The sequence below is a fragment of the Pseudophryne corroboree genome, chromosome 2 (assembly GCF_028390025.1).
Source record: "Pseudophryne corroboree isolate aPseCor3 chromosome 2, aPseCor3.hap2, whole genome shotgun sequence".
Classification (NCBI taxonomy): Eukaryota; Metazoa; Chordata; class Amphibia; order Anura; family Myobatrachidae; genus Pseudophryne; species Pseudophryne corroboree.
Window position 1 is genome coordinate 409,626,829 of NC_086445.1, and position 25,489 is coordinate 409,652,317.

The 25,489-nt window shown below is 43.3% G+C and overlaps 1 protein-coding gene across 1 annotated transcript in view; it reads left to right on the forward strand.

Annotated features, from left to right (window-relative positions):
- The first annotated feature begins 426 nt into the window (after positions 1-426).
- CREG2 (cellular repressor of E1A stimulated genes 2) overlaps positions 427-25,489 on the forward strand; it is a 59,588-nt gene continuing 34,525 nt past the window's right edge. The window contains exons 1-2 of the mRNA XM_063953444.1: positions 427-903; positions 18,986-19,155. Coding sequence (XP_063809514.1) covers positions 448-903; positions 18,986-19,155 — 626 coding nt within the window. The 5' untranslated portion in view covers positions 427-447. The remainder of the gene's footprint in view (positions 904-18,985; positions 19,156-25,489) is intronic.

Genomic DNA, 25,489 nt, shown 5'->3' on the forward strand with positions numbered 1-25,489 from the left:
AAGACTGTTACTTAAGGCCCGATTTACATCCAATAGTGGGGTGATGCCCTAAGGCACTTTCACTGGAATATGAATGTACAGTAGCTTCAACTGACCTAAAAATAGGACACACAGACATATTGTAAATAGATAGCTTTATTAAAAACTTTATATTACCCTATAGGAAAAATGTACATTCTATCTTAGTGCTACAGCTCAGTATGCATGCAGCCAAAATACCTTTAGTATAAGTAAGAAATGTCAGCTTTTACTGCGAGCATTACATGTTATGGGTACCCAGTCTTTGTTTTGGGTTGCTTCTGCAAATCTTTCCTCATTTTTTGAGACAGTGTTGTATCAAAAAATCCATCTAAACTTCAGTTTGTCCAGCAGATGGCACTCACAGCCTTGTAGCCTACTGTAGAAAGGCAAATGTACATTCCACCAGCATCACTTGCCAGTCTCAAAATGTCTGTGTCTTGCTTCAGTTGCAAAACAACTGCTCATGCATCCTGCCTATTATGGATGTTTGGATGCACTATGCTGTCATATGCTCAAGGTTATGTGATTTTAAACTCGGTGTCATGGTCAGTTACAAATGAAGTAGAAGAAGAATTGGACAGCTCCTCCACTGAGGATGCTTTGCCAGCACTGCTAGAAGATACAATTAGCATGTGGAAGCAGAGCTACCCAGGTTCAGCTTACAAAGAGGGCAGAGAAACAAAGACCAGGCCAGAGCCTGACACGAATAAACAGATTTCTTCACCATCAAGGATGTTCTCATACAAAAGGGAAAGCAGTACAGTGACCGAGAGCCCACCTTCTCCTGCAGATGCCCTTCAGCACAAGCTGGCCACATATGCTCGAATATTAACTCATAAAAGCAAATGGGGCATCCTGGCAACTATTTCCAACCAAGAGATGGTAAGTGCCCATCACAGTAAGTGTTTTGCTACTGAGTGTGCATTGTGCACTTAAATTGTCGTATTGTTTGTGCATTTGTTATTTAATATACAAGCCCTAATGTCTGTGTGTTCAAATTCAGACAATGGGTGGTATTCAATTCTTTTCACCCCCTTCCACACGTGTTCTGTTTCTGCTGACGGATGTGGTATCATAATTTCGGCTCACTACCCCCGAGGTAGCGAGGGCGCCCAATCCTTTACGCAGCTAAACCTGATTACTTTGGGCGTGATATGCGCAATAACGGGGATCACTTTAGAAAGGAGATTGGGCGTGATATATAATTTGAATATCACCCAATATATCTCTGGCTGTCTATCTGTCCGCTCGCTTGTCTATCTGTCTGTTTACTTAGGCTGCATCTCCATACAACCATACTGTATATTGTGTTTTCAGCCTTACATATGGGACCTTTCTGATATACAGTACTGTAGTGTAAAGAGTGTATTGACAGCACATTTTGATTAATCCTTCCTGTACATAGATATTGTTAGTTAATATTACATAGCTAGGGGGAAGATGTATGAAACCTAACTAGGACAAATGCATATGTTGCCCATAGCAACCAATCAGATTCTAGCTATCATTTAAGAGTGTGATAGATAAATGATAGCTGGAATCTGTTTGGATGCTGAGCAAAGTATCCACTGAGGGATGGAATAGAAATGTTTTTCGGCCCTGGCGTTGTTGTGAATGTGCACGCCGAAGGTGCGTGCACGACCATGAAGGGGGAACACTCCAGTTAAAAGAGGGGCAGACACTGCTCATGGGGGGCGTGCTGCAAGTCAGGGGGGCGTGTAATCGCGGCATGCCCCCATCTATCTTAGAAAGACACTTCGAGCAGTGGGGAAGGAACGCCAGAGAGCCGGAAGCTGCGCTGTGCGCGGCCATCCCGTCTGGGCTGTTTCACACTAGCCGATTTTCACCGGCCGCCAAAAAGCTGATCGACTTTTTGCCTTGCAGTGTTTTCAGTGATATATGAAAACACACTGCTCCTTTCACACAGCACGGCCCCGGCCCGGCTGCTGGGTTGCAGCCGGAAATATCCACTGAAAGTTCCAGCTGCCATGCCTGGGCCTTGCCGTCTTTGTAGGCAGAGAACCGTGTGAATGGGAGCTTTCACACACAGAGCTTTTTTTGAGCCGCCACCGCTGCTGCTGCGCATGCGCACAGCATTAAACACGGCTCAAAGCCGTAGTGTGTGAAAGACCCTGCCGGATGGCAAAAACGACTTTTTGCCATTCGGTGAACACTGGGTAGTGTGAAACAGCCCTCTCTCTGTGTGACTGGACCGGCCAGATGACCAGTTCGGCCCTGTCTCCACTCATCCCCTTTAGGTTTGGTACAGCTCCCCCTCCATGTCTTTTGTAGTAGAATTGACTTACTTATATGCATGCCATTATCATAAGCTCAAACTCCTTTTTTTATTTTAAGTAGATTCAAATATTTGTATGTAATTATCAATACACCTAAAAAAGGTATAAGCAACACCTCTTTATGCCGAAATAAGGACATGACACTTACAGCATGATCAGATGTATATTCTGCACCTCTTCATACACATTGTAAATAACTCATACACAGGAGCTAATGCAGAGTTGAACGTAGGCTCATTTGAATAATGTATCTTACGTGAATTTGCACTGTGCATACTTGGAAAATGGATACATGCAAGAATGGACAATGCACGGACATACAAATTTTGTGCACTATCACATGGGCAAAGTTCAGAGTGAGCATATTCACACAACTGTGGACTATGCAGAGCTAGATGTAAGCGACAGTACACTAGTTTGAAGGTGTATACCCTTTGTACATAGGGAGTAATTCAGACTGCATCGCTGCTGCTGCTGCTGCAGCAGCAGCGATCGCAGTCTGAATCACTTTGTGGAGTGCACCCGTGAGCCCAGAGAGATGCTAACAGCATCTCACTGGTGCGATTGCCTCTGCCTGATTGACAGGCAGAGGCGGTTGCGGGGCGGGAGTGGGCGTGCCAACGGCATTAGAACGCCATTGGCAGGATGCGGCCCGGACAACGGAGGTGTGTCTGGACTGTTGGGGGGTGGGACGTTGGGGATGCGTGACATCAAACGCAGCCGATGCGACCCGGGACGTGGCGAGTAGCGGCCTGTCAGCGCACAGGAGCTGCACTGGCAGGGAGCTACTCACCAGGTACAAAAGCATTGTCGCCGTGCAATGCTTTTGTACCTGTGCGGGGGTAGGGCCTGACATGCGGGGCGGACTAGCTCTGTGCTGGGCGTCCCCCCGCATGTCAGAGTAAATGATCGTAGATGCGCTAAATTTAGCAAATCTACGATCAGATCTGAATTACCCCCAGAGTATAGAGCACTAGGGCAGGTGCATGTGCATGCTAATTATAATGACTAGTAGAAAACCAGGTGCACATATGGGACTGGTACATCAGGATGTGTACAATACTCCATATACAGTGTTCCTTCTAGGCTGTTTCAGCAGGGTGCTGCACCCTGCCCATTTTTGAAATGTGAAAAAGCACCCTGCCCTTTTTCAGTGCATCCTGCTGAACCATAAATCACCCCCTTGTATACAGAATGCAACAGTCAGAGTGCATATTACAATGTTATCTCTCTAAAACTGGAGCACAATTTCTATCCTTAGCCAACTGGATGGCAGATGAGGGACTGTAAATGACATCACTGCTGTGGCTGCCTGCAAAACACAGCACTCTGATAAAGAGGGAAAGAACAGGGTAAGCAGTGAGCATGTACTGCTTACAGTATTCCCTAGTAGAACAGACTTTTTTTAACCTATATATTTTAACCCTCTAGTTAACTTTTCTGTTTTATAACACATACGGATTATAACCACTTCAGCATTGGAGGAGTCATTTATAAATTATCTACTTATGTATATGCTACAGCCAATCTTTCAAGAAGACTGGACATATACAGTATGATGCTTGATGTTGGGTGTTCCATTGGTGTCCTATATGTATGTATGGGTATATGATATACTAAGGGGAAAATGTATGTACAAAAACTATAAACATTTGCGCTATGCTTTGTGCGCAAAGTGTCACATCAAAAATGTGCCCTTCAAAATAAAAATGTGCTCTCAATGATCAGCACCCTGCCCTAAAAAAATCCTAGAATGAACACTAATATAAATATAGGCAATTTTTTCTGTCCATGTCTTTCCTCAACATTTGCTTAATTTACTTATAGCTCTGTATCAGTTCCACATTGTACAGGAAAGTAACATAATTATTACAGAACAAGGGAATAGTCCAGACTGAAAGTAAGTAATGTTTGACAACTGTTAGGATACCATAACTGATCTCTGCTACTTGTTATGCAAGTATTATCCTCTGTGTTACTAAAAGTACATTTCAAAATGTATATGTATTTCAGAGCGTTCTGAGTCTAGTGTACATCATATATGTCATTTTTAGCTTTTATCTAGAATGTTTGAAAAGCAGGAAAATTAAAAGCTATTAATTGAAGTTTCGGTATTATGTGGCCAATTCATTATGGTAACTCAAGTATTTTACTGGCTGCGAGCACCAGAGCATTTCAACATTGCTCCGGTGGGGAGATCAGCAAGTCCTTTCCCCGCCACATTAGTATTACTGGACTTCCGGCAGAGGTAGCGGGGGGATCTGTACTGGTCCCTCTTCGCCAATAGGACTCCTTTCCATAAGGAAGGAGCATGGTGCGGGAACAAACACCATCTGAAGATGACGAAGGTTCCTGCAGTCGTGCTCTAAAATTGTAGTGTATGGGGACAGCGAGCCATATTGAGACTGAAAGGTAAGCTCTCCTGTATTACCTGTATAACAAATGGCCCTGAAATTCTTTATTCTTTCAATTCTTTATTGCGCCGGCAGCCACTAGATGATACCCAACGGAGCAATTCAAAGCACTCGTCTAGTTTTGACAAGATTTGACAAGACTTCTTTTTGTTTGTAACAACTGTGTATGACAGAGCATGGTTTTAATTTAATGATTTAATTTCATGAAACTCCTGCATGCCTATGGTGATGTCAACAAGAGAGTTGATTGGATGAGAGTGAAAATTCTTACGCCTAAAGATGTACCTCACGTGGTGTCCACGAGTATGAGTGACTTTCTTTATCCAGAATCTGTACCAGGGGTCTAACTAGAACTTTGGCGACCCTATAGCATAATCTTGAAAGGGCCCCCCAATTGTCACTAAAATGCCCCTTATGGGAGCAGGAGAGAGAGAGAGTGAGGGGAGTGAGAGAGAAAGACACACACACACACACACACACACACACACGGTGCTGGGGGAGAGAGAAAGAGAAAAGAGCGAGAAAGAGAGGGAGAGAGGGGAGGACAGGGAGAGAGTTTCATGGAAAAAGAGGGAATGAGAAAAAGAGTGACAGGAGTGTAGAGAGAGGGTGTCAGAGAGATAGAGAGAGAATGGGGAGGAGGAATAGAGAGAGGGTGGAGAGCGAGCAAGAGTGTCAGGGAGGGAGGGAGAAAGAAAGAGAGGTAAGCAAAAGAGAGTGAGTGTGTCAAGGAGAGAGAGAGAGAGAGAGAGAGAGAGAGAGAGAGAGAGAGAGAGAGAGAGAGAGAGAGAGAGAGACAGTGTCAGGGAGAGAAAGTCAGTGTTAGAGAGGGAGGTAGAGTAATAGTGTCAGGGAGATAGAGAGACACGGGGGAATTGAAATGTTTCAAAAGTCAGTTTGGTGTCTGTATTTTCCTATCTGATAGACACCCAACCAACTTTTCAAACATTTAAATCCCCCCCCCACAGTGTCAGAGAGAGATAGAGAAAGTGTCAAGGAGAGAGAGAGAGAGGCAGTTTCAGAGGGCGGGATGTACTAAGAAGTTACGCTGCGCTGAGCTGCATTGCGCTGCACTAATAGCCCTCTTACCGCTCCGAAGCCCCCACCATCTGCCTCCTTCTCCACCAGAGCAGCGCAGCCACCTCCCCCCTTTCCCCTCCCCAGGAAGTAAGGACACCTGGGAGCAAACATTCCTCCCACCTCTTCCACCATCTACTCCTCCCTCCACGGCCTCCTCCTTTCCCGGCCGCACAGCAACACCAGAGCCACACACACACTCTGCTACCGACGCTGGCTGCAGCCGGCAGCAAGTGAGCAAATAACGGGACATCATGGAGCTGCGGCCGGACAAAGACGCATTTATCCGCCCAGGCTGCAACCCACCCTTCCCATTGTGTGCCCAGGAACGGATCCATAACACATCTCTGTCCCCAGGTCACTCACCACAATGTAATGAGAGGCGCCATGTCAGAACGGCCAGCATGTAATGCCTCTTCTGTGCACGGGGCTGTCACCCAGTTTGGAGCAGTAAGAGGGCTATTATCGCAGCACAATTCAGCTCAGTGCAGCTTAACATCTTAGTCCCGCCCAGAGGTAGAGGGGGTGGGGGGGCAGCAGTATTGGAGGGAGAAGGGTGACAGTACCAGGGAGAGAGAGGGAGAGATAGTGTCAGAGAGAGAGAGAGAGAGAGAGAGAGAGACTGTCAGGGAGAGAGCAACAGTGTCAGGGAGAAAGAGAGGGACAGTATCAGGGAGAGACAGTCTCAGAGAGAGAGAGTGGGAGTGTGTAAGAAAGAGAGAGAGAGAAGCAAGGGAGAGAGTATCAGGGAGAGAGAGGAGGGGTGGGGGGACAAGCAGGAGATACATTACCTGTCCCTCCTGAACACAGCAGAGGTCTCTGATGGGGGCGGGCACTTCACGGAATTAGGCCTTGCCCCCTAAATGTCCACGAATTGCGGCACCGACAGTAGGAATTGGGAGCTGGCCAGGAATGGCCCCTGCAGCCCCCCTCTACATCCTCCGGGTAACCTGCAGTCTGCCGGGGAGGGGGGTGCTATTGGCTGCGGCAGAAGCGCTCACAGTGGATGGCGGTGAAGGAATGCGCAGCGGGACTTAAAGGCAGCCGATGCCTGGGTGCAGGGGGAGCTGTGGGCCCTGGAAGCAGCTCGGGTCCCATAGCAGCTCTACCCCCTGAACCCTCTGTAGTTACGCCACTGATCTGTACGTATTTTTAAGAGGTTCAGTTTGCTATTTGATTTTTTAGATGAAGATCTGGCTGTGGAATGAATGTACAGATGTTAAACAGGCCTTTTAACAATTTTTGTGAATGATCCAGCTGAACAGGGAGTTGCTTTGACCCAAGAGTACCTTGGCCAAGTTAAGAGTAAGAACAGTTTTCAGAATCTGTTGTTAGTTTCTCAGCACACACTCAGGGCAGTAAAATCCTGCTGTCACAAGCAGTGCCGTTGTAGACTGCGCTGTCGTGGCCCATGTCTCCAGCAACGTCCGGTTACCAGGCGACCGGGGCGCTTGCGTACTTCTGTCCCCACTCCCCGGCTTCATGGAGACCAGGACGCCCTGCTTGCGGTGGGTGGGGGGAGTTTCCGCCTGGAGTCCTAATAAGTTGCTTAGACACCAGGCACTCACAGAACGTGCAGAGGGGCAGCTGTAGTTTATTGTGGGGAGGCTGATGCTCAGTCTGCTTGCTGATTGGTTCGTGCTCCTTTTTTTTTCTGGTCTGCCTCTCACTTGGAGCTGGTCATAGTTCCATCTTGTTGCAGGGTCCCCTGCACTGGGTTCAAAGTCTCAGTTTATTGACCTCCTCATCTGTTTGTTTGTTCCCATCATTCGATCAGTATTCCTGTGTCCAGTCTCTGTTCAATACCGGTGTCTAGCTAACTTTTGTTTTTAGCCTTTGTTATACTTCTCTCTTGTTCACCTGTGCAAGGGCGTTTAGTGGTAGTTATTGCTCCTCCAGTCCGGGGACAGCATTCCGGTTAGGGATTATTTTGTTTATATCTTCTCAGTCTCTACCTCCTCCCTGTCCGTCACATTCCCTCCTTCTCTCGTACCTCAGTCTCAGTCCTATCTCCATAGTTAGTCTTCTCTTGCCGCCAGTGGCATAAATCCTGGTGGGCATCCCAGTACTGGTAGGCACATCTAGCCATATGGGAAAAGCGACTCTTACAGGCATGAAGAGCTGCTGGTATGTTCTATGAGTCTCAACCCCGGGTGTATAGGGGTCACCACCAGAAGTCCTTCAGGGGACTCAGATCCCTTGGAAAAGAAGATCCTCCAGTTGTAACATCTGCATAAAGGAACATTTATCGCTTAATTTGTTTGACTAATAGAAACTGAGTGTCAGAACATTACATCACGGGGATAAATGTGATTATTTTGTTATTATGATCCACATAAATAATTTAAAGCATTTTAACAAAATTTATTTTTAAGTCTTTTGAGGCACAAGTTAGACACCCTAACCATCTTATTATGCATCTCATATATCATCACAAAATACTTTGCCTCTTGCCCTCTTGAATATGCTTCTCAACTCTGGTAACCACACCTACAAGACTTTTCAAGTGATCAGACTCTCCTGATGCCTACAAATCTTTAAATGCTTTGAAAAACCTTACCCGTACCCAACTCCATCTGTCATCTAGAGCTCCAGCAACTTAAGCATGCTGCAGTGACCTTTGTCAGGATTTAGATCACATTTGTTGGAAGCTATGGGAAAAACAGAAACATTGCCAGGGTATTAGAGGTGGAATCATAGTCAAAGGCAGGGCTGCCAACAGAAATTGCGGGGGCCCGGGACTGACAAAATAGGCAGCTTCCCCCCCCACTGTGGAGGAGTCAGCTTTAGAATTGCACCAGTCAACGCACGCGCGCGTGTGTGTGTGTGTGTGTGTGTGTGTGTGTGTGTGTATGTGGTGTATATATATATATACATACCTCCCAACATGACACTCTCCAGGAGGGACAGAATGCTCTGCTCCTGGACTTCCCTCTTAATTTATGACTGCCATCACCTGTGCTGAAACACCTTTCTTATCCATTATCCTGTTCAACACAGGTGCCGGCAATCATACATTAAGAGGAAAGTCCAGGAGCAGAGAATTGTGTCCCTCCTGGAGAGGGTCATGTTGGGAGGTATGCATATCTATATATATATAGAAAAGGAGAAATAAGAACTGTTCACCTATATGGCGCAATGCTGCCCGTCCACTATAAACACCTATGTAAAATCACCGTTTTACACACACAAATAGTATTAACAGAAAAAAGGGAAGGTGGTGTTTAAATATGTCCAGAGCGCATAAAAAAAAAAAAAAAAAAATATCATAAGAATAGAGCAAGATACTGGTACATTCCTTTCTTTTGCTGAAGATAACCGGTGTCCTTCATAGAGGTTTCACTGATGTAACTTTCTTCCACGAGGTATCATAATGTGGTCATGCAAATGAAAAGGAAAAGGACATATGTGTAGACCAGTTTTTCACATAAATTTCAAAGGTAATCTTCAGTAGCATAAACCAAAGGGGCGTACCCAACTCACACAGTAGCAAGTGAGTGGAAACGTATAAAGGTTTCTTTAAAAATATCTTTCAATTTGGGCATAAACTTTTCAAGCGTACCCAGGACTCACACGAATGGTAAGATGGAGAATCATATAAAGGTATCTTTCAGGTCTGTCAACAGTGTACTTCAACTCTCACCGAATGGAAGTAGAATATATGCATATACAGATGTCTTTCTCAACAAACAAATAAATGCGTACCGCAACTCACTCAGGGTTAGGGTAGATGACTCCTATCAAGGTATCTTTGGTTTTCCAACACTTGATCTTTGCAGAGGAGTATTACACCAAAAAAAACTCTGACCAGGGAAAAGCGCCTCTTTGATAGTATAAAAAGAGGATTTATTCACAACAGTCCAGAATACATGAAGTACTTCCAAATAGAACACAGTGATAAAATCACAGGAAGAAAATCACAAAAAAAAAAAAAATTAAAATCACAAAAAAAAAAATATATATAAGGATAAAAAGTTTTTCTAAAAAATATCCTGGTTAGGTCATCCAGACTACTCACAGTGCAGCTGTTCTACGCGTTTCGGTCCTTCCTGGACCTTTGTCAAGAACTGTCTGAACTGTGAGGAGTCTCCATATTTATGTTACAGATATCCAATCCGTGAGTAGCAGGAAATTGTGTTGCCAATTAGATATGCAAATGTTCCCCGTTTTAAGCAGGACAGAAAAAACAACAAATGACCATATTCATGTGACCTAAATATAAAATCCTAACAAGAAACCACTATAAACCACTTTTATTATTTAATTGTATAGTGAAAACTTTGAAAACACTTAAACGCTGCCAGGAATTATGGGGAGTGTAGTTCCAGCTAGGAACTATTAATGTCCATATAAGGAATTTCCGCCGGAAGTTGTACAAAGTCCGCATCAAACAAAACTCCCCGTTTCCATCCTACAGTCGTTTGCGTTCCACAAGCAGCATGAACCCGGAAGTAGCATGACGTGTCTTCATCTTTTGTCCTTAAGACTTATGGGATATGTGGTTTATCTTCTTTATCTCCCTGCGCCTGCGTTCCATCTAGAGACAAGTCCCGGAAGTGACGTAGCGTGTTCTTCCGCTTTTGTCCCAGAGGATCACGGGATATGTAGTTCTATTCGTAGCGCTGATATTGCTTCTTGCAGCGCTGTCTGCATAAACGGTTTTAGATAAGAGGCACCAATTGACATATGTAAAATTCGATCTTTCATTTCCCGTGAGGAGGGACATGCATAATGAGATAAAAGAGATATATATATAAATTAGTCATTTTTAACGTAACGAAACCACTTGAGTTCGAAGTCACAATTTAACCCTTGTGGGTTTAAAGTACCAAGGGTAAAAATATATTGCATTTCAGTTCTAGCAAGTTTAGCACTGAGGTCATTATTCCGTTTGTTCCCCTGAATCTGTTTAATCCCATAAAACCCCTTAATATCGGAAATACAACAATTATGTTTAGACTTAAAGTGTGCGGAGAGTGAATGAGTAATGAGCCCCTTTTTAATATTTCTTATATGTTCGCCTAGGCGTACTTTCAGCGCCCTGGAAGTACGTCCGATATAAAATAGATTGCAACTGCACTTAATTGCATATACAACGTTTTTACTGTCACACGTTATGAAGTCTTTGATAATATGTGTTTTCTTATTAATTTCAACATTTACAGGTCTATTAAAAGTGAGGGTAAAAGTAAGATTGTAAATGTTGAAATTAATAAGAAAACACATATTATCAAAGACTTCATAACGTGTGACAGTAAAAACGTTGTATATGCAATTAAGTGCAGTTGCAATCTATTTTATATCGGACGTACTTCCAGGGCGCTGAAAGTACGCCTAGGCGAACATATAAGAAATATTAAAAAGGGGCTCATTACTCATTCACCCTCCACACACTTTAAGTCTAAACATAATTGTTGTATTTCCGATATTAAGGGGTTTTATGGGATTAAACAGATTCAGGGGAACAAACGGAATAATGACCTCAGTGCTAAACTTGCTAGAACTGAAATGCAATATATTTTTACCCTTGGTACTTTAAACCCACAAGGGTTAAATTGTGACTTCGAACTCAAGTGGTTTCTTTGATACGTTAAAAATGACTAATTTATATATATATATATATCTTTTATCTCATTATGCATGTCCCTCCTCACGGGAAATGAAAGATCGAATTTTACATATGTCAATTGGTGCCTCTTATCTAAAACCGTTTATGCAGACAGCGCTGCAAGAAGCAATATCAGCGCTACGAATAGAACTACATATCCCGTGATCCTCTGGGACAAAAGCGGAAGAACACGCTTCGTCACTTCCGGGACTTGTCTCTAGATGGAACGCAGGCGCAGGGAGATAAAGAAGATAAACCACATATCCCATAAGTCTTAAGGACAAAAGATGAAGACACGTCATGCTACTTCCGGGTTCATGCTGCTTGTGGAACGAAAACGACTGTAGGATGGAAACGGGGAGTTTTGTTTGATGCGGACTTTGTACAACTTCCGGCGGAAATTCCTTATATGGACATTAATAGTTCCTAGCTGGAACTACACTCCCCATAATTCCTGGCAGCGTTTAAGTGTTTTCAAAGTTTTCACTATACAATTAAATAATAAAAGTGGTTTATAGTGGTTTCTTGTTAGGATTTTATATTTAGGTCACATGAATATGGTCATTTGTTGTTTTTTCTGTCCTGCTTAAAACGGGGAACATTTGCATATCTAATTGGCAACACAATTTCCTGCTACTCACGGATTGGATATCTGTAACATAAATATGGAGACTCCTCACAGTTCAGACAGTTCTTGACAAAGGTCCAGGAAGGACCGAAACGCGTAGAACAGCTGCACTGTGAGTAGTCTGGATGACCTAACCAGGATTTTTTTTAGAAAAACTTTTTATCCTTATATATATTTTTTTTTTTGTGTGATTTTAATTTTTTTTTTTTTTGTGTGTGATTTTCTTCCTGTGATTTTATCACTGTGTTCTATTTGGAAGTACTTCATGTATTCTGGACTGTTGTGAATAAATCCTCTTTTTATACTATCAAAGAGGCGCTTTTCCCTGGTCAGAGTTTTTTTTGGTGTAATACTCCTCTGCAAAGATCAAGTGTTGGAAAACCAAAGATACCTTGATAGGAGTCATCTACCCTAACCCTGAGTGAGTTGCGGTACGCATTTATTTGTTTGTTGAGAAAGACATCTGTATATGCATATATTCTACTTCCATTCGGTGACAGTTGAAGTACACTGTTGACAGACCTGAAAGATACCTTTATATGATTCTCCATCTTACCATTCGTGTGAGTCCTGGGTACGCTTGAAAAGTTTATGCCCAAATTGAAAGATATTTTTAAAGAAACCTTTATACGGTTCCACTCACTTGCTACTGTGTGAGTTGGGTACGCCCCTTTGGTTTATGCTACTGAAGATTACCTTTGAAATTTATGTGAAAAACTGGTCTACACATATGTCCTTTTCCTTTTCATTTGCATGACCACATTATGATACCTCGTGGAAGAAAGTTACATCAGTGAAACCTCTATGAAGGACACCGGTTATCTTCAGCAAAAGAAAGGAATGTACCAGTATCTTGCTCTATTCTTATGATATTTTTTTTTTTTTTTTTTAGCGCTCTGGACATATTTAAACACCACCTTCCCTTTTTTCTGTTAATACTATATATATATATATATATATATATATATACACACACACACACATACATACATACATACATACATACATACATGTGCCGCTGTTGAGAGGGCCCGGGATGCTGAAGCCGCTGCCTGCCAGCCTCCATCCCCGCTGTTCTGCTGCTCTCCTCCATCCTCCTGCAGCTGTAATGAAAAGGTCCCTCCCAAAATGGCCGCCGCTTCAGAGGAGTCAGTTATTCAAGATACTAGAGGGCTCCTCTAGTATCTTGAATAACTGTCTCCTCTGTGGCGGCGGCCATTTTGGGAGGGAAGTTTTCAATAGAGAGCTGCTGGAGGGTCGGAGGACAGCGGCAGAACAGCGGGGACGACCGCAAAACGGCGGGGACAGTGGCGGACGGGCAGGTGGCTGCATGAGCATCCCGGGCCCTCCTCTCGCTGTCAGAGAGGCTGGGCCCCGGGATAGCTGTGCCCCAGCAGCCCCCTGATGGCGGCCCTGGTCAAAGGCATGCCCAGGTCAAAGTCCAGGAAATCCAAGGAACAAATCCGAAATAAGAACAGCTAGCTTAAGAGTAGACCACAATAACCGCCTGGGCTGTACCTACCCTCTGTTGTCATGTCTGCATTATTTTATCTTTTTATGTTGCTGTTTTATGTATGTCCTAGTATTTATTGGCCCTGTAGAGCACTGTGGCACTTTTAAAATCATCAATAATATAATTATAACAAAAGGGACATTTCCTAAATCGTTAAACATAGCAGGTCACATTTTCCAGGTACTGCAAAGAGAAAAATGTGTCATGTTGGCAGGTTTTATAGTCTTTGGAGACTGAAAACATTAATTAATACCTGAAGAGAACTGCTCATTAAATATTCACTAGTAATAATGTTCCATAACAATCAGTAGCAGTGAACGTCTGAAAGAATTTCTAGTACATAAAAATAGACCATGATCATCAAGATTAACTGGGGGTTATCCAATTAGTTATGGCAAATTTTCGGGGGCGAACACTGGGGGGTTTCGCAATTTTTCTTTTGTTTGCCAATTTTTTTTTCTGGCTATTTAATTAACCCCGATTTTCCATCTGAAAATGTTTCCATTTTTGCCCAAAAACACATAGCTAGGGTGGCCAATCCCAGGCCATTTTTTCAATCCCAGGTAACGGGATTGAAAAATGGTCAATCCCGGGATTCCCGGGATTGCCTTTTATACTATGAGTCTGCCCATTCCGCCCCGCCCCGCTCCACCTCTCCCCACACGCCCCGCCTGCACACATAACTCACTTAACTGCTGGAGCCGGAGGGTGGGAATCTTCATCCACCTTCATAGCGGATGACGGACAGCTTTCTGGGCTCCGCGGCGGGTGATGGGCTGGTGAGTGACTGCACAGCATGACCTCAGAGATAGAGATCATGCTGCGGCATGCGCAGAGTGAGCCGGGAGTAGGGAACCGAGCAGCGTTGAGCGTCCTCAGGATGCTCAATGCTGCCCGGCATTAAAGGGCCGCCTGATCCCACAATCCCCGAGACTGGAGCTTCCAATCCCGGGATTGAATCCTGGACGATTTTTGGCCTATTGGCCACCCTACACATAGGATCCGCAAAAAGTTGCATTCCTATGTGTTTTTGCAGCCAAGATTGGGAAAAAATGCATGCTTCACGGATTTGGTTGCCTGCATTGTGGGGTAATTGGATAGCCGCAGCTATCGCAGCTACTTGGATATCGGCCTAAAAATCATACTGTACTGCACAGGTTTGCTGCCTGTGCAGTATACTTCCTTACTTTTGAAAATCATTTCAGGGAGATTTTGAAAACAATACCTATAAGCGCAGTGTTAAAGTGGACATGTACTACTTCATCTGAGAGGCGTATCACAAAAATTACTTACATTCAGGGCCGTTTGTGTGTGTAATATATATATTATACAGACACATTAAAGAACACTGCAAGAAAATGGATTTGTGTCCAAATCCATTTTCTTGCAGTGTTCTATAATGTGTCTGTATAATATATATATATGTGGGTAGGGGCATCATAGCATGGGCTTTTTCTGGGATCAATTTTGTCATGCTCCTTCCCCGCAAAGCATGCGCCTTATGTCCCTATTAGAAAAATGGGGAGGAAAGAGGGGAGCCAGCTCTCTTTCTGGCACAGGGCACCAAAAAGTCTAGTTACAGCTCTGCTTACATCCAAATGTAAATGAGCCCCAAAGCAGTTAGTAAGATCTACTTGTTGATGTAAAGACACTGATACTTTTCAAGGATTATCAGTGTTTTACAAGTGGTTCCATATATGTGGCCACGAGAAACCTTATTTCAAAATGCATGTAGCCATAGGGATCACTGTGCCAAGTTATAACCAATGCAGGGAAATGGCACTGATAATTCCATTTGAATATATATATCCAGATTTTCTTTCCCCCCCCCAAGAATATAACAGCTACATAATGTGAGGAAGGTGCAATCATGGAGATTACTATCCTCTTCAGGGAGTCAGGGAGATTGCTGCTATTTCGGGGAGTCTCCCTGACAATCAGGGAGATTTGCAAATACAGTATGCTGTACTGATAAACCGAAATAAGTGTCACCAACACGTTACAGATGAAAAAAAATATATATATACTTAACTGGCGCTATCAACAAAAACAAATAAAGAAATAATAATACATCCCTTTAAAGTGTGTAATTGCCTGCAATGGAAGCACATCAATTCCAGACTTCTTTCTCCAAATGTATAGATAACCCTTGTGGTAGGAGACAGTTTTACCACTTATTTTATAATTTTACGTAAGTCTCCACACTACTGTGTCTGTATTAAAACTATATTACTGTATTGATTTCCTCTTTTAAATTGGGTCCATATCCTTTGGTACTAAAATTTGACAGGAAATCTGTTACTTGCAGGGAACCCAAGGAGGGTAAACAAACACCACTTGTTATGCCCATTGAAACGAGTTTGCTGTCAGTTCAATACTTTAGGGGTCATTCCAATCAGGACCCCCAGAATATGGTGGTAGAATCTTTTGGATTACTTATACGGTCTCTTTTATTGTGCATGCGCACAAGTATTATTGGACATACAGTATAACACTATTACAGACTTTTCTTTGCCATGTGATGTTTATCTACACATTTTATATATATATATATATATATATATATATATATAACCACAGCACTCCTCACCCCAGAAGCGGGGTACAGGACTGCACTTACCACCCATAGGGTGGGGTGTATGTAGCCCATGACCACATACTTAAATAAATATAAACAGAAAATTCAGCACTCACCATAGCAAGCTCACTTATCCTCACCACATCAATAAATAAATGATGGGGGTTTAGTTAGTGAATTGGCCAATGAAGGCTTCTGTGCATTGGCCAATTCACTAACTAAACCCCGATTGTTTATTTATTTATGTGGTGAGGATAAGTGAGCTTGCTATGGTGAGTGCTGAATTTTCTGTTTGTATAAATATTTATATTTGATAAAATGATACACTTTAAGGGGGTGTATTATTATTTGTTTATCTGTTTTCATCTTCTTTGAATATATGATTTGATCGTCTACTTAACATGATTTGCAGTGTAAGGTATCCATTAATAAAAATGACATTATGGTATTTTTAGATTATATATTGAGATTAAGCAAACAGAGTAACAGCCAAACACAAACTATTGTATTATTTAATTAGTCAGAACTGTTTCCATCTTGGCCTGGAGGCTGTCTAGCAATAGTTCTCCAACATCAACCACAAGGAGGCCTTTAAGAATTATCCACTTAACTCCCCCTACCCCAGGATCTAAGGGAAGACTGCAGATCAGAGATAGCTGATATCCTTCATCAAAGTGGAGAGTATAAAAAATATCAGACTCCTGATTCAGATGTGGCCATACTTCAGCTAGGCGTCTACACATTGCTGCTGTGGAGTATTAGGAACATTTTGGAAACCAATGACCTTTGGACCTGTGAGCTCAAGTGGAAACAAGTGGGGTTGAAGAACAAAATGCATCTCTGCAGGGTACATTTATTATGGCTCTGGATAGTAATTATAACAATATATTATGATAAATGAATGTACAAAGTAGGATTTTATATTTGATGCATATGTTACGGATGTTTCTTCTACTGCCCATTTTGTTTTTATACAGAAGATCTCACTACATGTATCTGAAGTTCTGAATGGACTAAACAAGTCTTCAGCTCTTAGCCACTCCCAACTATGGAGTTTGGATGAGGACTACATATGTTCACAAATATTATATAGCCTGTCACCTCAATACAATATTAGACCGGCACCATACTGAATCCTCCAAAATATGGGTTTCATTCGAAAAAGAAATTACATCATGCTACACACCTTCGTCTGTTAGATGAACCAAAATTATGCCTCACTCATCTGGCACTTAAATGGGATAATTCTCAGGTTTAACATAAACTCCATGACAGTTATACCCTAATTTGTTCAGACCAGCTGGGGAAGAGGAGAGATGGTGCCAACCTAGTGATAAGACAAATAAATAACAATGAGGGAAGTTTTTGTTTCAAACATAAGCTGTATTTAAAAATAAGGAGGTGCCTAACTTAGACTGAGTAGCTCATTAGCAAATGGGATTCAGTGTGATATCCTGATGGACGGGATGTCAGTGGTCAGAATACCGGCAGTGGCATCCCAACTATCAGAATCCCGACAGCCCCCTGGAAAGAACCCTAAGTGCTGAAACACACTACCCGGTTTTTGCCGGCCGGGAAAAAGCCGGACGGCTTTTTCCCGTGCCGGCATTGTAGTTAACAGTGTGAGGGCTAGGGTCCCTTCACACTGCACGGCCCCGCTGCCGGGTTGCAGCCGGGTCTCACCACTGAAAGGTCCGGCGGCCGGGCGGCCGCCGGGCCGTCTTTGGAGCCAGTGAACCGTGTGTGTGAAGGGGAGCTTTCACACACAACGGTTTTTTCTGAAGCCGTGTCTGATGCTGCGCATGCGCACAGCATTACACACGGCTCAAAGCCGTCCTGTGTGACAGACTCTGCCGGTTTCTCCCGGATGGCAAAAAGCCGGACAAAGTTTGTCCGGCTTTTTGCCATCCGGGAAAAACCGGAGTGTGTGTTACAGCCCTAATCCTCCCCTGCCCCCTACCCTAACCCTTGTGGGTGCCTAAACCTAACCCTCCCCGGTGGTGCCTAACCCTAACCCTCGGGTGGTGCCTAACCCTCCCTTCCCCGCTGCCTAAACCAAACCTTCCCCGCTTGGTGCCTATCCCTAACCTCCCCTTCTAAGTGCCTAAACATAACCCTCCCTCCCCGGTGCATAACCATACCCTTCCCGTCCCTGCACCCTAACCCCCTTCTAATGCCTAAACCTAACCTCTCAAGCCCCCCCCCCCCCCCCCCCCCCGCGGCAGGACGTGAGCACGTCCAGCTGGAAGAACGATCGAAATTCCGGCTGTCAGTATTTTGACGCAGGAATCCCAACCACTGTTGGGATTTAGATGTCGGGATTATGGTGTCCTTCAGGATTCCGGTGTCGGTTTATTGACCGACGCGACCCGTCCTTCGGGATATTCACTGCATCCCAGCAAATTATGTCCATCATGCGACATACTGGCTATATTCATTCTAGTTGTTAAACGAAGCAGTAGGTAATGTTTTGTGAAAATAGATTCACTTTCAAAACTTTCATCCTGTACAATGTCTCAAACGTGGAGTTATAAATTACTTAGAAGATGACCCTATACTCCAGCTAATGTTTTCAAATTGCTGTACAACTTACTAGAGGTAAGAGGTGGTTCTAGGTACAATGACACACATTTGGTGGTCTTATCTATCATAGCCATTGTTGTGGAAGATTACAGGGGTCTGTGAAAAGTATTTCTGTATTAAAGATGCACGTGTTAAATATAAACCAGAGTCTTCTGTTTTTTTCCACTTTATTTTGTAAATCAGTATTACATATTTTCTTCCTGTTAAATATTTAAACTATAAATGGATGTCATATTCCTAATTTCCTATGCCCTTTACTTTGGCAGATCCAAGAAATGCCATTTGGTCAGGTTTTGTTAACCAGCGATGGTCCTGTGGATAACAGTACCGGCATTCCATTCTTTTGTGTTTCTCCGAAGTCCAACTTTATTGCAGATTTAATGAAGAATCCAGTTGCATCTCTCACCTTTGCAGATCCAGATGGTGACATTTGCAGGTAATACAGCAATACTTACGTCCTGTAAATAGTGCATATTTAACAGTAACGTCATTTTGAAATTTTGTCAAAAAAAGCCACTCCATACAGGTGTCCAAAAGCCACTCCATGCATGTGTCCAAAAGCCACTCCATGCAGACATACAGGCAGACTTATTCACATAATTCAGTACATCAGACATCCATATTGCAAGTTGAGGATTTCCACTAGAAATGCAGAAATATCTTGGAGATAAGGGGAATTGTAACTGCAAAATAAAAGAAAAGAACACTTCTACTACTACAGTATATTTGGTACACAAAATGTTTAAAGTAGCTTATAGCTCACAGTAGCAGTGTGTATGATATAAAATAATCCAGCAGTGCAAGATCCGCAAAAACATGATATCACACTCTGGAAAATTCTTGGGGTTGCTGTGGTGCGCTCCCTGGGTTAGTTCACGACAATTCACAATAAGATCCAATGGCAGAGTAAATGTTCATCCAAACTTGACCATCAAAAGTAAGACAGACGTGGAAAAATTCATATATCTTCTTTCTGAGCACTCCACCGATTCACCATCATAGGTAATCCCCAAAAAAGAAGTTATAAATCCACATATAGTGAAGTACAGTTTTATTCTATCAGTGTGCAAATTAGCATAAAGTATTCAGTGCGAATAAAGTATTCAGTGCAAAATAAAATTCATGGGATATAAATAAAAGAATCCACCACTGATTAGGCGGACCTGCGTACCAGATTCCGTGGGGTGTCAACTAGCCCACCCAAATTCGCATGAACGGTTGCCTCCCGGGATTAGCAGCAACAATTCAGGGCATGCAGATTCTGGGCAGATTTTGCTCCCCTCTGGTCATGGAAGGTCCCTCCAATCAATCACCAACGCGTTTCGGCTCTGTGTGTAAGCCTTCTTCAAGGTGTGTGGTGTATCTGGTACGCAGGTCCGCCTAATCAGTGGTGGATTCTTTTATTTATATATTTTCATTTCATTGATTGCTGCTATATATCCTTGGGGTATACTATTTTGATTGTGGGAAGCGATATCCCATTAATTAACCTCAGATGTATTAAAATTATCTACTGCTGCTATTTTATGTGATATAACTTATGGGAATTTATACCCCATGAATTTTATTTTGCACTGAATACTTTATTCGCACTGAATACTTTATGCTAATTTGCACACTGATAGAATAAAACTGTACTTCACTATATGTGGATTTATAACTTCTTTTTTGGGGATTACCTATGATGGTGAATCGGTGGAGTGCTCAGAAAGAAGATATATGAATTTTTCCACGTCTGTCTTACTTTTGATGGTCAAGTTTGGATGAACATTTACTCTGCCATTGGATCTTATTGTGAATTGTCGTGAACTAACCCAGGGAGCGCACCACAGCAACCCCAAGAATTTTCCAGATACTGTAAAGGACTGAGGTGACTGTCCTGACTGTTCGGTTGCTGCACCTTTGTATTGAAGCGCCATCTTTTCACCTTTTTTCTTTGTAATGATATCACACTCACCTATTCTAGTAGGAATAAAAAGAATCAGCACTGAATTTTGAAGGAAAAAAAAGAACTTACCGTTGATAACAGTATTTCTCCTAAGTCCACAGGTTCCACAGGATACATTGGGATATGGTGAACGACAGCAGATTTGCACCAAATGGTCAAAGCTTTTTGGCCTCCCAGTATGCAACAGGCCCGTCCATATATCCCGCCTCCTGGCTCAGGCAAATCAGTTGTTTTCCAAAGCTCAAGGCAGGATCACCATGTGGAGCCCTAATCAGGCGAGTAGAACACACATGCACACCCTTCCGTACAAGATGGAAGAGGTTAGTGAGTAAAAGGATCCTCAAATCAGGTGCATCAGGGTGAAATCCCTGTGGAACCTGTGGACTTAGGAGAAATACTGTTATCAACGGTAAGTTCTTACCATAACGTATATTTCTCGTGCAGGGTCCACAGGGTACCCAAAGGATACATTGGGATGTACCAAAGAAATTTAGTGGTGGGGGCGCTCCTGATTAGACAGGAGAATCCTTCGTCCGAATTCAGCGTCGTGAGAGGCAAAGGTATCAAGGCATAATGTCTAATGAATGTGTAAATGGAGAACATGTGTCTACCTAACATATCTATTCTGCTGAAACAACACATTGTGCTGTCCATAATGACCTGCCTTACAAGTAGAATGGCCAGAGACATTAGCCAGAAACAGGGAGATCAGCTTGAGAATATGCTTCTGACATTTTCATCCGAAGCCACTTTACCAGTGTTATCCGCTGGTCATCCTCCCTTGTGAAATTCATAGAGAATGAAGAGAGTGTCTTTCTGCTGGCACTGGTAAGATCCACATAAATCCTCAAGGCACGGACTACATCCAACGCTGCATCTCCCGCAGCAAAGTCTGGCCCCTAGAAGACCGAGACTACATTTTCTTCATTAAGATGAAATTTAGAAACCACCTTAGGAAGATACCCAAATTTGGTTCAAAGAACTGCTCTATCTTGATAAAAAATTCAGAAATGGATGATAGCATAACAATGCCCCTAAATCTGAAATTCTTCTAACTGAAGCAAAAGTCAGTAGAAAGAGAACTTTAGCTGTCAACCATTTAAAATTCAATCTTTCAAGTGGTTCAAATGGGACAACCTGAAGGGTCTTTAAGACTAACTTAAATCTCAAGGCCCTGTAGGAAAAACAAAAGGAGGTTGAATGTGTCGCATTCCTTGGAAAAAAGTGTGCACGTCCTGTAGGTTAACAATTTTCTTTTTGGAACCATACAGTCAATGCTGACACTTGTGCTCTCAAGGAAGTCAGCCATAACCTTTATGCATTCCTGCCTGCAGGAATGCTAAGACTCCGGAAACTCTGAAAAACTAAGGGTCAATTTTTTGATACCTACACCATTGAATATAAACTTGCCATATTTGGTGATAAATGTGAGCTGAGGAAATTTTCCTTGCTCTGAGCATAATTACCTGTTGTGAGATTCCTCTTGCCTTCAGGATGGAGGTCTCGAGAGTCATTTCATCAAAGACAGTCCATCTAGGTGTTTGTGATACCCAGGAACCTGAGACGGTAGATCTGGCCGTTGAAGGAGTATGAATGGAGCATCCATCGACATCCTCTGCAGATCTGTGTATCAATGTCTTCTGGACCAAGCTGGAGCTATTAGTATCACAGCTCCCTTACCTTGTCTTACCTTTTGTATCACCCTGTATCACAAGGCGATTGGTGGAAACACATAAACCAGACGAAAGTTGACAAGTCATCCACAAGATCGCTCTGGGATTTGTTCTTGACCCGTATGCGAAACCTTTGTTGTTCTGACAGGATGGCATGAGATGTATCTCCGGTAAGCCCCATTATCTTACCAGAGTTTTTAAGACCATGGGGTGTAAGTCCATATGTTTACTTGAATGGCGTGTTGACTGAGAAAATCTGCTTCCCAGTTTAGGACTGCCAGAATGAGTACTGCGGGCAAGGATGGATAACAAAGTTCGGTCCACCTTAAAGTGTGACTTACATTCTTCATTATGTTCTGGCTGCGAGATCCTCCCTGATGGTTGAGGTATGCCACTGCCATTGCATGTCCGAGCAGATTCGATCTGGATTCATCAGTAGGATATTCTTTGCCTGAATAAATGCCATATATATGGCCCAAGGTTCCAATATATTTATTGGCAGGCAACATTTCTTTCTTGGTCCACTGCCCCTGGAAGCCACTCCTTCCTGACACTTCACCCCAGCCCCACAGGCTGGCATCCATTGTCAGAGTGGCCATCTGATATCCAAAGGAGCCTTCCTTTGACCAGGATAGGATGTCCAATAACTATCAAGCTATTGACCTCCTAACTTCCAGAGGAAGACCATAATCTGCGCTTTTATTGTCTGATGAAAAACATTTCTACTAGGAAATAATCAGACAATGCAGATGTACCTAATGGAAGTAAGTATACTCCATCATGTCCATTGTCTACACCATCAAACCCATCACACGCATTACCGCGTAAATGGATACCGTTTGACTGTGTAGCAATTTCTGAATCCTTAAGTGAATCTTGGCTATTTTGTACAGAGGTCATTTACTCTCTAAATACCCATTTCCAACACAGTCCCCAAATAAGTCATCCAATGTGACGGAACCAGAAACGACTTTGCCCAATTTATGAGCCAACTAACTCTCTGTAACAAGCTGTTGTCTATTACAGATGACAGTGAACAATTCATGAGACTGTGCCAGGATTATTAAGTCATCAAGGTATGGGTTTTTATAAAATATTTCTCTCCTGCTGACAGAGATAAGATGCCATCACTACCATAATTTTGGTGAATACTCTGGGAACTGTGGTCAGCCCAAATGGTAGGGCCTGAAATAGAGGCTGGAGGATAGCAACCTAACATAGCGCTGATGGAACAGTGCTGTAGGAACATGTGGATAGGCATCCTGAATATTCTGGTTTGCCCTAAACCTCCTGCTCTGTGGCTGAAATAATGGAACGTAAAGTCTCCATATGACACCTCAGGTACCCAAAAGTACTTGTTCAGTGCTTTGAGTTTGAGTATGGGCGAGAATGACCCATTTGGCTTTTGGACTAGAAACAGGTTGGAATCACGCCTTGTCCTCATTGTGCAGGAGGAACTGATTATCACTCCTGACTGAAGCACCTGAACTGCCTCTTGCAAAGCCCTCGTCTTCGTTTCCATTGAAGATGGGCTGGTACAATTTTTAATGAGGGTGTTACCAACCAAGTACCAACCAGGACCAACACTGCTTAGCTTCCAAGATCGGATAAGATTGGGCATGTCCAGTATGGTGTGGCTGTACATCATACAGTGAGATACCGCTTTTTTGCACCCAGACATCTGTAGTAGACTGCTGCCAGCTCTGTGCAAACTGAAGAAATCAGTCTCCCATGCTGGGTCGCCCCAGGTGGAGGCCCTCACCATCAGGCTGATGGCTTATCTTCGGATTCGAAAACCTGTCCTCTGGTAGCCCAATACCTTTTAGTCCTACCAGACTTGTTGGATTGGGACTATTTGCCTTTTACCCTTTCCTTTTCCTTGATTCCGAAAAGACCGGAAAGCTGGAAACTAGGCTTGATCTGATTTCAAATACTGTTAATTCTTTACCAAAACAATATTTCCAGTAACAAGATAAGACTCCAGAACCTTCCTGGATTCTGAGTCAGCTTACCATGTACATAGCCAATCCACTCTGAGCTGCTGCTGCAGCTGCTGTCTGAGAGGCAATTGTATCCATATCCAGGTCTGCTTATCGCTGCCTGTTTGATATGCATTATGGAATTTTTGCTTTCTAGATGCCATTGAAAGATTCCCTTTCCCCCTGTGGAGCCTGCAGGAGAAAATAAATGTATCAATGGCTATTTAAGACATCATGGTAATATGACCATTGTCTGTTTCAATCACAGCATAGTGTTTTTCATCAGGGGCTTATGTACTTAACATCTTTGGCTTTATGCACCAACAACTGTTAAATCAATGCAACATCACAGGACACACTAGCTGTGATACAGACCCATAGGTTGCTCTGTATGCGTCACCTCACCAGGTATATTGATGTCAAGGATAGGCCGTAGAAAAATGTCCCAATCTCAGGAATTGATCAATATGACAAGACTGTATTAAGTACCTAGATATATGTGACACTTGCAACAGCTGCTGCGATGCATTTCTTCAGATCGTTTACCCTTACAGGAAGTGGAGGAACAGGAAACAAGTCACAGCTGAGATGAAAGTTTTTATGACTGCAGCTGTTTGTGACATCAGCATGGTGTGAGCAGCCAAAAGTGCGATTTTCTTCACAACACAACTGCAGGTATCAGCAAGTGAAGCTGTAGCCCACAAATTAAAAGAGACACCTATATGAGTTACCACAACTCATTCGGAATTGCATACACATACGCAGCCTATACACAAGAAAAAGGAACACCGGGCTGATGAGTATCCCTTTGGTACGCAGACTGGACCCGGCAGTAGTAAAGCAGGCACCATGTTTTTGTACGTTAAAGCCATACTTACCGACAATCTGGCTGTCCCCTCCGGGAGGAGGCAGCCAGGTCGGAGCAGCAGGGGCGTGCTGAGGTCTAGGGGCGGGATTGGTGGAACGTGGCCGCATGATCATGTTATCATGGCCCCTACCTAGCAATGCCGATAATATTGGCATTGCAAGGCAGGGGGCGTGGCCAGGATGACGCGAATCGCGTCACCTGACCCACAGACCGCTCACTTTTACCTACACCGCTGGGGGTTTGTTAGGAGATGCGGGGGAATTGCGGGGTTGCGGGAGACTTGCCCACTCTTCCGGGGGCCG